Consider the following 13770-nt stretch of genomic DNA (forward strand, 5'->3'; position numbering starts at 1 on the left):
GAACCAAAAACAGAGAGAGATAGAGAAATACTACTGAAGTTCCTAGTACTCTTTTTCTTTTGGGTGATAAAAACTGCCCGTGTACAAGATATCTATTCAAATGATGTAATGCAAAATAAATGAAGTACCACTAGCATTTGTAATGAAACATTCTAGATTTCATCAAAATAACTTAAGATTGACTTGAGAGATAAAAACATTAGAAGAAAGGATCAATATAAAGTACGACTTACGGCTTAGATGTTTCAGTTTCTGCAGCTTTCATTGGGTGCTCCACTTCATTTTGTCCCTGGTGCTTAATAGAACCTGAATACAAATTCCTCTTTACAGTTTACACCAAAAGAAAGCAAAAGTATGCAATTTGAATTGAGTCAGCTATGTCTTCAAAGCAACTGTTGTTCCTTTCCTTCAAAATAGTCAACCATAAGCATGCTAGAGTTAGTTTTTTTTTTTTTTTTAAAAAAAATTAGTTATACATTGTGCACAATAACAAATAGAAACTTTAGCTACACATGGGCACAACCATATATGGCAATCTTAAATCGAGTTGCTCCTTACTTAAAAAAAGTCTTTTCCTAGTGGCCCTTATCCCAAAGTAAGGCCATACTTATTTCTGTCTATGTCAACTAAAGAAGGATCTCCATGATCAACTTTGAGAACTTGATCAAAGTCAAAATACGTCGATGATTCAACTACTTAGGGTAATAGGCTTCCCCATATATCAATTAAAAGGTGTACAACATACAGCAGATGTGAAGATACATCACATAACAACAATGTAAACACAGTGTTACCTCATTGTTAACACCCCAAGAATCAGGAGCAATAGGAAGTTGAAGCTCTACGTTTTGTGTCCTATGCCTTTCATATGGTAGAAGTAACTAACATACAGAGAAATCATGAGATAATAGAATGTACAGAAAAAAAAGTAAGAGGCAGATAACGTTTTAGAACAAATTCTATTCAGAATCACTATATAAGCATAGATGCATGGAGATGAAGTTCTTTATTAAACTTAAACATCTAAGTTTGGCATTTCCAGCTGCCATCTCACAGTCATATATCCAATTGCAAAATCAAAGATGTAATGAAACCGTCTTTAAAAAAGAAGAAAAGCAGAACCACGAAAGTGAAAAGAAGCAAACACAAACTATTCAAGTGACTTTATAGGCCACAAAAGACGGGTTGTTAGTAAAAGTTTTCTAAGTTAATACTTCACAAAGCACCCACCAATTTTTTTGATAAGGTTAAATAATTTGTTAATGATTGAGGAAAATCCTGTATACAAGCCGTATACCAAGAAATAGTGAAACTATACAAAAATATGGTCCTCTACAAAAGACATTCAATCATCTATACAAGCAGGGACCTCATAGGTGCACCAAAAATGAAACTAGAGATAAAAAGACTAATCCTTACATTTACAAAATCAATTTCTATCCCTTCAAACACTCTCCCCCTCTCCTTCCATACAACCCACATGAGAGATAACATCGCAAACCACCTACCCATTAACAAGGCAACATAATTCAGGTCCCAGAAACTCACCTTATACCAAATATTAGCGGCATGGTGGACAATAGTCAAAACATGCTAAAAACTATCAAGGGAAGATAACTTCAGGTTATTACCTTCTCATAGAAGCTGCGGAATGTCCAAGAAACAGTAGTGCAAGTCCTGAGAAAGAAGATTATCAGAGCCCCAAAAAGGCATTTAGAGAAAGTCGTATAATAGTAGATAGAAGGCATTGGTATTGTCTTATATATTCAGTTGATTATATCTTGCTCATTACAACCATCAAAAGATATCTCGCTCATTACAACCCCATTCTTTATTCTAAGTTGCTCATCTAATTAGAGACATCAGACATCGACACTCATTTCAGATTGAGCAAATCTAGCATAAGGAAGCATCCCGTCAGTATCTCATAAAGTTTAGACTCCCTATTCAGAAACATTTGTAAATATTTTAGGCTTCAAGTCCCTGCGTGCTTAACTCCAGAACCAATTGCCACCACTCAGATACGTGTATAAGATCCCTGGTCCTCTATATTTGACCAAGACCTAACAGAAAGAAAGATGCAGCATTCCTTGGGTATGTTGTTTTTTTTTTTTTTTTGGTTTTCCATACGGTGTCCGGAGTCCACATTGCAGCTCCAACTAAATCCGAATAGCGCACTGCATGACCCATTCAGGGGTGGCGCTCCCAACAGAATTTTCTGCATACCCAGGGCTCGAACTCGAGACCTCTGGTTTAGGGTGAAACACTCCCACCAGTGCACCATAGCCCATGTTGGTCCTTGGGTATGTTGTTGTTTGTTGTTAATGTGGTGTATGTTTCTTAGCACTTATCACCTAAGTTGCTCGGACTCGGTGCGGGTGTCCAATACGGGTGCGGATCTAGATGTTGGATCCTTCATGATATGATTCGGGGATATGAATCCATGTAGGGATATGGGTGCGGGGATTCTAGATAAAAGGTATTTCATTAAAATAACTAAAAGAAGAGTTAGAAAACCTAAATTATGAGATATTGCGGGAGAACTTGAGGAGAATATGGAAGGAGATTAACGGAAAATGAGTGACATAGAAATTTCTAGTTAAAAGGAATTTCATTTTCTTCAATTTCACCTTAGCTTTTGTATTGACTAAAGATAATCATTAAAATTGTCCACACTTGCCCCATCTATTTTGGTCAAAGCACCCAAAATTGGTTGACCAAATTGGACACGGATCCCACACCCATGTCGTGTCGACAAAGGTGTGGCACCAAAAGTGAAGAGTCCGAGCAACTTAGCTTATAGCTTGATGTTGGAATCTATGTTGATATTTTTGCTAAAGCACTTCATGTTTTCTTCCTATTTTCAATTTTAGTAGTTATAATACTCTCCGCGCTATAAAAAGAATGCCTCTTTCCAAAGTTACCAAGTTCAAAGAAAAGAATGCCTCTTCCCTTTTTTGGCAATTCTTAATTTCAACGTGTCATAAGTAGAGTCTGAGCAACTAAGCTTATAGCTTGATGTTGGAATCTATTTGTTATTTTTACAAAAGCACTTCATGTTTTCTTTGTATTTTCAATCTTAGTAGTTTTAATACTCTCTCCTCTATAAAAAGAATGCCTCCTTCCAAAGTTACCAAGTTCAAAGAAAAGAATGCCTCTTCCCTTTTTTGGCAATTCTTAATTTCAACGTGTCACAACTCATATGACATGTTCAAGGCCACAAGATTAAGGACATTTTGGTACATTCTACGCATCTTTGGTTTATCTAAACTCAAATCTAAAATGAACCTAAAACCTAAAATTCTTATTTGAACAACTCTTTACTGTCATTGATCTATTTGAGTCATTACTAAACTAAAATAGCTTACTCAATCTGGACAATTGCTTATTCATATGCTATTATGAGTTCAAGACAAGCCGCTATGGTTAAATTGGTAGACACACTGCCGTTAGGAAGAAGTGTTAATGCATATCGGCTCGAGCCTGAGTGGCAGCATACTATCTTCTAAAAAGGATAAATAGATCTTATAATGAATTCAATTCCCGATTTCCATTTAAAATTATGTAATTAAGGGGCTCTTATTTTTAAAGTCTTTTTTATGATACTTTCAACCTTTAGCATACATTAACTCACATTTCCTTTTCGATAATTTCAATTGTAATTGTTAAAAAATCCCACATCAGAAGAGGAATGGAAAATTGGACTCCTTATATGGACTTGGACAAACCTCCCCTCATGAGCTAGCTTTTGAGGTTGAGGTTTACTCCGGTGTCATATCTTTATATGGTATTAGAGTTAGACTCATCTAGTTGTTGTTCACCGATGTTGGGTCCCCATTTATAACAGTTCACATTCTAGTTGAGGTTTGAACGTATGGGGGAATGTTAAGAAATCTCACATTGGAAGTGGGATGAGAAATTGCACTCTTTATAGGAAATGGACAAACCACCACTCTTGAGCTGGGGTTGAGTTGCGTCCAGGTGCCATATCTTTACCGTAATTACCATTCATTTGATAACCTTTTTAGTCGATGAAATCATAAAACTGTACGATTCATCAGAAAAAGGCAATAGTTACTCTTTTCTATATAACAAGATTATGTTACTCGTTGGATTTCTTCGGGACATTTCCCACTAAGCGATTTATATGAGTCATTAATTTTCCTTTCATGGAGTTTCTCCCTAATTCATATAATTCTGTATTTCGACAAAATTGTTATAATTTTAAGTAAAACAACTGGAACAAGTGCTATTTTGATCCAAGGCTACAAGATTCAAATTACTTTCTTAAAGTCTATGTCAAGTCAAAACTAGACAAACATTTGAAACAACGGGAGTAGTTATTAAGGTTTTATACAGTTCATGAACAATTGTTCTTTTACCACCTTCTGATATACTGTTCTAGCAATCAAGCAACTTATTCCTCTCACATGTTCCCAAAATATATCGTAACATTTCACATCCAAAACAACAGAAGTAAACTTCAAAATCTTGGCACATCATCATAAAACAATGACAGACAACATCTCCCTTACATAGTATATATTGGGAAAGTTGATGTTTGACGAGTAAAGGATAAATATTCATATCAAGTTGCCAGAAAAACAGAAATAACCAGGTCCAACTAAATGCTCACTTGGGGGGATTAAAGGAGTCTCCCACTTGCTGCCACAATTTGAATCCAGTTACCTACAGAGATAAAGTAGCTTAATAGTACACCATCAAAAGTACATGGGAATAACATAAAATTCATCTCACAGACTCATAGCATATTGCATCATTAATTAATCAACCTAGTAACAGAAGAAAATATACAACCACTGAGCTATATTGCTTATTTCTTAGAAATAAATTAAGAATACCCTCTCTAACAACTCGAGGTTCACACTGTGATATTTGGAAAGAGAAACATAGCCCTCCAGGGATGCTTTACACACGGTTGTGTGAACAAGATCATAGTTAATCCATAAATTATTCCTTGACTTATAGCACTCGATTGTTGACCCATTTCTTCTGATTAGCTGACATTTTGGGGAAGTGACTAATATCCTCTACAGTTCTTGGTTCAATTAAAAAAGTAAAATACAAGTGCAAAATAAAAGGCTTACCCGATCATAGCCACCTAATCTGATCACAGATCTCCATAACCTAGCACGAAGAACATGACAAGATATAATATGTACTAGGAACAAGATGAAAATAAAAAGGCTCAATGATAAAACCATGACACACTTACTTTAGGCAATTAAGCGGATGACCATAAAACTTAGGTAGTTTAAATTCCATCGCCTTCTCCCGGTAAAAGGTGCCTAGTTTTCCTATAAATGCAGCTTGATCCTCAGGGGAGCATTCATCATCCTCACCATCAGCCATCTAAAATTAGAAAACAAATGATCATTTTAAAAACAATTGCACACTATATAAAAAATTGGCTTCCAACAATTTCACATAGTTAAAAGTTTAGTACTTTAAAATGAATTATTTTATCCCAAGGACCAAATAACATAGCAAAAAGGACTCCAAAGGTATATTAGAGTATGTACCATTGCAGAAATATTCTCAGATGCTTCCCCACTATGTTGTCCAGCATTTGCAGTTGCAGGATTGATCAGAAACATTGGACTAGCTGGTTCTGGCGCTTTTCCAATAGAAAAATCCGTAACTTCGATGTCACTTTCGGAAACTCGTCCGACCTAGCATCACCATCAGTGGTAACAGTTGTAGCATTTGTCTTTATCTGAGGATCCACTGATCTATCAACCAGCAAATTATTCCCATTCTGATTGACCTCATAGATCATTTTCTCACTCTGATGAACATCATTCACTTCTCCTTCATCAATATTCTGTACTTCATCATCAGTCACCTTCACGTAGCCACTTACCATATCATCCGTTCCAGCATCAATAGTAGGTGTTTTGTTCTCCAGCACCACATTGTCGTGTGCCTCTGGCTGACTCTTAGAGTTGAGCTGGTCCTCTGTCTCACTTCTAGCATTCTTCGAGTCCTCTCCCTTTGAATCACTCTGATCATGTGTCTTGTCCTCATCATTGCTTTTGCTAGTCTTAACACCATTTTCGTACTTGATCGGTGAATCATTGGACACAAGGACATCACTAGCAGGGACATTCGTTTCAACGTCCAGCATCTCTACATCACCCTTATCCATTCTGACAACTAGTCACATACAGCATATCATATGTATCAAATTTCGGCATTATAATACTCATCTCCTCAAGAAAAAGGAAAGGGAAGAAATAACTTTAAAAAAAAATTGATATGCATCACTCATTACACTAGTTAAATGATTATCTACAAATTTCATACCTTTATTTCAAATTCAAGTTGTTTTCACTTTTTTCATATCTAATTTCATTCTATAACTTCATTTCAAAATTCATGAATAACTTAAAATTTAAGTTGTTTTCACTTTTTTCCCTCCAAATCACTCACAAAAACTCAGAAACAACTCCAATTTATATTCACAACCAAACACAACTCCGATTTTCAATTTACCTTCTTTTCAAATTCTCTCAGTTTTCATGGCCAAACTTCCTTACGTATAAAATCTATTAGCTAAACCCTAGTTTCATCAAAACAAAATTCAGGATACAAAAACAAACAGAATAAAAAAATCTTGTTTTTCATCCCCGTATGTTCAACTCTAAACAGAATGAAAACTAAAAAAAGGTCCTCCCGCCGACCAATTCACTGGAAAAAAACATCAAAACTTCATCCACATCTCAAATGTGTTTAGTTTTTACATTTTTTTCAAAAACAGAGCAACATTCAACAGATAAACAACTAATGCCGATGAGTAAAAAAAACTTACAGGAATCCATCAAATTCAGCAACAGGTACGAATCTGCAATCGAAATCGGAGGTTGATGAAGCAAAGTAGCTTAACAAAGAAGGAAACAATCGTGAGCTTAACACTCCAATGGTGGCTTTTGCTTCTTCAAATATTTTTGGCACTAAGTAACTGAAGAATGTGAGTAGGATATGAGTTAATTCTTGTCTTTATGTGAGACTTTTTGAGAAAATGACTAAAATGGTACTTAATTTACTAGTAATGTTTTATTTTGGTCTTTTTAATATATTTTAGGAATAATTTCAATTAAATATAATAAATTAGTAATTACTAGTAAAATTACCCACGCTTTGTGCGGGAATTTAATATCATGGAATTTATAAAATAATAGTTAAAACCTATAAGTCATTAAAACTAAAACACTATATTATCTTACATACAAGATTATGTAGTAACAAACATTAATAATGCAAAGGAAAATGAAAATTATTATATCTTATCATTTATCCTTAATAACATAAACATAAATTAATGACTGTAAAAATACGTGTCAGGATCTGTAATATAAGCAATGGTGTTAGTGAGCCACTCAACAGGAGCAAAGTACACAAATATGTCATTGTGAAGAAGAAAGAAGAAGAAGAAGAAGAGGTTCAGAATTTTCGTTGTTTTAAAATGAGAGGAGATCCCTCTATTTATAGACAACAAAAGGTAGTGTGAACAATATTATGCCTTATCGGAAAGGTTACAACTATTTGAAAAAGTTGCAACCCTTCGGAAAAGGTCACAACCTTTCATAATAGTCACAATATTTCATAAAAGTCGCAACTCTTCATTAAAGTCGCAACTTTTCATAAAAGTCACAACTTTTCATAAATTTCACAACTTTTCATGAAAGGAAAAAGCTAGTTTTGTAAATAAATAAATTAAAAGAGAATTTTGGTTTGTGGTGGCGCCACATAGGCGGGCCTAAGGTTCTCTTTTATATATATATATGATATGATTTTACAATAAATATAGTCATATAATTAAAAAATCATTGAAAGTATACATTGACTATATATATACTAATATGGAGCAGGTTGTTAAAAGTCATATAACGTATCTATACATGAAGATATACTCAAAAAACTAAATATAGTTTCATTATATATGAAGTTTACATAGACTATACATGAAGTATACATTGACTATTCAAACTCGATCAGCTCAAAATCACCAATAAATAGTACCAAAATTTAGATATGAAATCCTCTCGATGTTTTGAGTCTTTTGATATATAATTCATGTTTGTGGTACATCAAATTTTATATTGTTATATACCAAAACTACATGGATTTGTTTGATAAAAATAAGACGTTGGTGCAAATATCATATACCCAAATTCTGAACCTCAAAGAATTTGATGCTCAAGTTTTGATTATATATATTTGTATTCTCCTTAGGACCTTAAATCAGCTATTTGAGCTTTATCGCCATCTTTCTTTGTGAAGCAATAAATACAATATCGCAAAGGACAGCTGAGTACACGAAATATCCCACATTCAGAGAGAGTCGTATAGGCTAACCTACAAAGTGCATTGCTGTCCTTACTAGTTTTCTCTTTCTTTTTTTGGTTTACCACCCAGTGCCCCATTGGAGCTCCAACTAAATCCAAATGGCGTACTGCAGAACCTATTATGGGGTGACGCTCCCAACATGACTTTCTTCATACTAGTTTTTCTCTTTCTTTCCTATTCGTTTTAAACAGTCCATTCCCCATTGATAGATCCAATTGTTTCTCCAGACAGCATTGTTAACAAATATAGGATCTTTTTGGCTTAGATATTGAGACGTAAAACTTTTAAATTCATAGTTCTTGAGAAGAGATGATCTCTGTCAAGGAATAAAGAGGTTGCTCTAACACGAAGAGATTGAGAAGAAAATGATGTTAACAAATGAAGAATTACTTGCAGATTGGCAAATAGGTGATGGAGTAAGGTCACTCTTAGCTTTCTATCCTCCAGAAGCTTCTAACTCAAATGGTATTAGTTTGACATTGGTGATGGATCGATTCATTTGAGCTTTATTAAATTGTTGTGTATATGAACTCGATCATCTGTTGTTTTAGTCAGCATTGTAATCACAAGCCTTGGTGCTGATTTCACCAAGTTGGAATCTTTCGGGAAAGTTGATGCTTTTTCTGAGAATCTGGTGCGGTTTAATCCATCCCAACTTTTATAAAAAACTCTCCGTTCCTTCTTCTTTTAATGCTTCATTTGGCGTTCTTACTTCGGTCCTCAATGATTTTTAACAGGTTAGTGGATTAGACAGAAGCTGGCAAAGACCGCCAGGAGTGAAAGCAAAACTCAGAGATAGCAAAGCTTCTAAAGGTATATAACACAATCTAAAACACTCGCTAAAACTTGCCTTGATGTAATGGTTATTTGAGGTTTGCTTATAAATCGAATAGTGATCTATTCATAAAGCCATGAAATGGAATGCATACTATTGTGCCTACACAATTGGAAAGTGCTATTATGAAATGATTTTCGTTAAGTCAAGAAGAAAAACTCTCATTCCTAGAGTTTAGAACACGTAAACTTAAAATCTTGAATCCGCCTCTGCCATTTAAGAAACTAAGTGAGTTTATCTCACTGAAGTAGTTGTGCCTCTGCTTCAATGTTTAGGAGTTTATACTTGCACATGATGTAAGGACGTTCAATCTTTTGAGCCGTTGATAATTGTCACTCTTATTAATCAGGGTTGTATTACATCGAGTACACTCTCCAAAATCCCGGTGAAAGTCCCAGACATCTATTTCAGTGCTTGGGATAGCAGACAATGGGATTTACAACAGACTGTATACTCTCACTGGACAGGTCAGCTAAACGAAGCAAAAAGACACACATTAAACTTACTTGGCTTGAGGATGATGAAGAGATCGATAGACTATATAATGTGGCGTAGGGTAGGTAATGATTAAAGTAATATATTTTGATGAACTTCGTCTTAGAGTTTTAATAGTTCGGCTAAAATTTAAGTGTTGGGCTTGAGAAATGATAAAGTTAAGTCTTAAGTTAATTAAAATTTAAATAATTATAAATTTTTATATATAATTTCATGGTTTGGTTTGAATTTTTTGCGGTTTTTTTAGCAAAACCAAACCAAATAGTATCGGTTTTCAAAATTTAAAACCAAACCTAACCAAACCACACCAACTATCGGATTTTTTAATCAATTCGGTTCGGATTGCGGTTCAATTTTATTTTTTAACCATAATCATGAACAACCCTAGGTGTGAGTTATAATTAACTTATGAATTTTGGCTGATTTTCACTCTTGGCTTATATGTACTTTTGATTTGACACATACAAATTACATTGTATTAATTATGCGTTATGACAAATTAACAAGTTTATATAATTATAAGATGTATATAGACCACCATAATAATTATGTAATGGTTTAGGTTGGTTATTTTTAGAATTTTAAGTGAAATTATCATTTTACCCCTCCCGATATTGGTCCTGAGTCACTTCTGACTGGATTTTAAAATTGGTTTCGAGTTTTGAGTAAAAAGTTGGGTGTTATGAAAGTTTTTGAGTTTAAAAGGCTAAAGTTGTTAAAAAGTGATCTTCGATTTCTTTCGGAGTTTCAAGTTTCAGAATGAAATTCCGTCAATTTCATCAGTCCAGAAATGTGAAAATTGATCTAAGAGAGTTGTCAATTTCAGACTCGGAGTCTTTTTGTGGATTTGAGGTCCTAAGTTGGAAATTGTTAAGATTTTACCCTTTGAGGTGACTTTGGTCAATATTCGGGGTTGAATGCTTAGATTGAATTTCTAACAGTTCCGTTGGATTCAGGGGTGATTTTAGGCCTAGAAAAGATCCTAGTTGAATTCTCAAAGCCCCGAGATTGATTTGGCCATTTTAGGCGTTATATTTGCCTTTTGTGACTTTCATGGGTTTTGGGTCAAGGAGACATCAGATTCATGTTTCGACGATTCTATTGATTTTAGAACGTCGAGTAACATATTTGGTTGTGTACTCAGGGTTTCGAACGAATCCCCAGGGTCTATTTGAAAATTTATATCTTGTGTGATTTGCTGGTTTCTATTTTCTAGTGCCCGGTATGTTGTTCATCGCGAGCACAAGACCTTTCTCACAATCGCATAGGGTCTGTGTGTTGGTCAACGAGATCGCGTGAGTGCTAGTCGGGATTGTGATGGTTGACTTTAAGGAGTTGACCCTCTTACCCATTGCGATCGTGAGGCCTTGGGTCGCAATCGCAATGAGCAATTTTTGCCAAAGAGAGTGTTTTGCAAAAATCAGGATTTCAACCTTATTTCACCAGTTTTGAATATTAAGAGCTTGGTTATGGATGATTTCAAAAGGGTTTTCAAGATTCAACTTTTGGGTAACGATTTCTACATCGTAAACCCCATTGATTAATGAATTATTTTGATGATTAAAATAGAATGTTACTCCCACTTGAAAAGGTCGAAGGAATTTGATAAATTCATGATTTTGGGTTGAATCTAACTTCATTTTCGAAATGATTTTTACCTTTGAGTTCTAAATGTTTTGGATAACTTATCCAAGTAACAATTTTCAGATTCAAACTTTCCATTTGAAATCGGGTTTTTGAGCCAATTTGACCCATTTATTCGAATTTCTTGATATGAGTGTTGTTAGTTCCAAAATCTCATTGTGAATACTTGTTTCACTAGATTGTGTTGATTTGGATATCGTTCGAAAGGAAAAGACTCAAGTCTTTGATTGATTTGTGATTGATTAAGGCAAGTGAACTTCTTAACCTTGTTAAAGTTTATAGAATATTGAATTCTCTTTCTTGTATGTGTTGGGGAGTAATAGAAATGATGTGATGGGATAAATGCTCAAATTGAACAATCTTAATGATAGAAACAGGGTTAATGAAAAGGCAACTTGTTAATAATGTTGTATTGAGTTGTGTGAATTGCCTTGAGTGTTGATATTAAATTGGTCGTTGATGAAATACTTTGATAGTATTATTGTGGATGTGAATTACTTGAATTTTTCATTTCCTCATTATTGTATGAACATGTCTATTTGCATCGGTTCTAAAACACTGTGATGAGTTGTATTATTATTGATGTTGAGGTCATTGTCGGCAAGTATTATTGATGCCGAGGTCATTATCAGTGAGCGTTATTAATAACGAGATCATTATCGGTGAGTGTTATTGTTGTTGAGGTCATTGTCGACGAGTGTTATTGATGCCGAGGTCATTGTCAACAAGTGTTATTGATGTCGAGGTCATTACTGGCAAGTGGTATGATGTCGAGGTTGTTACCGGCGAGTGTCATTGATGTCGTGGTCATTATTGGTGTGTTTTGTTGATGACAAGGTCATTGCCGGCGAGTATTATTGATGTCGAGGTCATTGCATGCGAGTGTTATTTATGCCAATGGCATTGCAGGCAAGTGTTATTGATGCTGAGATCATTGCCGGTGGATACATGGACTATGGGTGTTCCCTATGAGTCCCCATTGATACTTTTTATAGATGAACTTGATTATTGTGATTAATGACTTGATACTCGTGATTGAATGATGTGATACTTGAGATTGATGAACTTGACTTGATACTTGTGATTGAATAATGTGATACTTGAGATTAATGAACTTGACTTGATACTTGTGATTGAATAATGTGATACTTGAGATTGATGAATTTAACTTTGATATTTGTCATTGATGATCTTGATACTTGTCTTGACACTTGTGATTTGGTAAAATGTAATTGTTAGACTGTGGCAATCAAACCTTGTGAACTGTATATTGTGAACAGTTAGATTGAGCTGATTTCTATGCAGGTTGTAGTTGTGGTGGTTCGGTTGGGATGAAAGGAGTTCTCGTTTTCTAGCTAGCTTTACATTGTTTTAGTGGGTTGCTTGCTGAGTACCGTGTTGTTTGGTACTCACTTCTGCTTGCTGAGTGGTCTTCTTCTATCTACATCTGAGGCTTTATGTGGACACTTGAAAGGTAGTTGCTTGTCATCCCGGCGGGCCTCTTATCCTTACTTATGTTTTGTTTTATTCTAGAGATAAAAACATTGAGACTTGTATTTATCTTACAAACTCTGTTATTATACATTAGTGGCTTGTACACGTGAGTCGTGACAATCAAGTTTTGGGGGTATTTGAAAATGACTAAGTTTTCGAGCTTATATTATTATTAGTTTATTTCTATATTTCTTTCGTATTATTGGGTTTTAGGCTGACTTGTCTTGATAAGATTAAACGAGTGCCATCACACCCATTTTTTTGAATTGTGACAAATTATGCCTAATATAATAACAAGGTGTCCTAATCTAATTGACTTGAGGACTTTTTAAGCCCAAGAACTAATAGTGAGTAGTGCCTTTTTTCAAAATATATACTTCAAGAAAGACGTGCAAACAAAAACCTTTCAACTTTGCTGATTTTTCAACAAATGAATGATGTATGATGTGTGAACGGATTTCCATCGGTTAGAACTTTTCAGCTTGGAAGTTACCTTTGAGAAATAGAATAATTAGAATCATAAAATCATTTAATTTATAAAATATGTACAAAACGTATATATAAGGTATATTTTATTATTAAATATACATAATTACACATAGAAAATACATATTATATATTATTTATATAATAAATATACTTTGATAGTTTGTATATTTCATACATATCGATAAATAGCTAGCCCATGATTCTTTTTTTCTTTTTTTTTGCAGTTGAACTCCGAAAATCAGATTTAGCCATATTTTTTAATTCAAATTATTCACAAGAAGTTAAAATTGACTTCAATTTGTATTCATAAACAAATACAACACAACTTTAAATTTTCATATTTACTTTTTACTTTGAAAATCTATATGTTCAAATTGTATGAAAAAAACTTGATCAAATACCGCACCCACTCAGAAATTACATCTCCTTTCGGTGGAGACATG

The 13770-nt window shown here is 34.3% G+C and overlaps 1 protein-coding gene and 1 pseudogene across 1 annotated transcript; one reads left to right on the plus strand and one right to left on the minus strand.

The window, feature by feature from the left end:
* Positions 1-1597: 1597 nt before the first annotated feature.
* Positions 1598-6155, minus strand: LOC102602676 (AT-rich interactive domain-containing protein 5-like). The gene is made up of 5 exons (XM_006362304.2): positions 5544-6155; positions 5237-5373; positions 5109-5148; positions 4637-4689; positions 1598-1677 (listed from the first exon to the last, which is right to left on the minus strand). Exons 1-5 carry the CDS (start codon positions 5616-5618, stop codon positions 1620-1622), a joined length of 363 nt encoding a protein of 120 aa, XP_006362366.2. The 5' UTR covers positions 5619-6155; the 3' UTR covers positions 1598-1619.
* Positions 6156-8735: 2580 nt separating this feature from the next.
* Positions 8736-12316, plus strand: LOC102604687 (psbP domain-containing protein 3, chloroplastic-like; annotated as a pseudogene).
* The last annotated feature ends 1454 nt before the right edge of the window (positions 12317-13770 follow it).

This window comes from Solanum tuberosum, unplaced genomic scaffold (assembly GCF_000226075.1).
Source record: "Solanum tuberosum cultivar DM 1-3 516 R44 unplaced genomic scaffold, SolTub_3.0 scf00391, whole genome shotgun sequence".
Lineage (NCBI taxonomy): Eukaryota > Viridiplantae > Streptophyta > Magnoliopsida > Solanales > Solanaceae > Solanum > Solanum tuberosum.

Excerpts from the sequence above, each read along its gene's own strand:
- LOC102602676 (XM_006362304.2), bottom strand. The coding sequence starts at position 5,618 with ATGTTTCTGATCAATCCTGCAACTGCAAATGCTGGACAACATAGTGGG. Across the intron at positions 5,374-5,543 it reads CTGAGAATATTTCTGCAATG|ATGGCTGATGGTGAGGATGA; the intron begins GTACATACTCTA and ends TTCTAATTTTAG. Across the intron at positions 5,149-5,236 it reads CATCCGCTTAATTGCCTAAA|GTTATGGAGATCTGTGATCA; the intron begins GTAAGTGTGTCA and ends TCTTCGTGCTAG.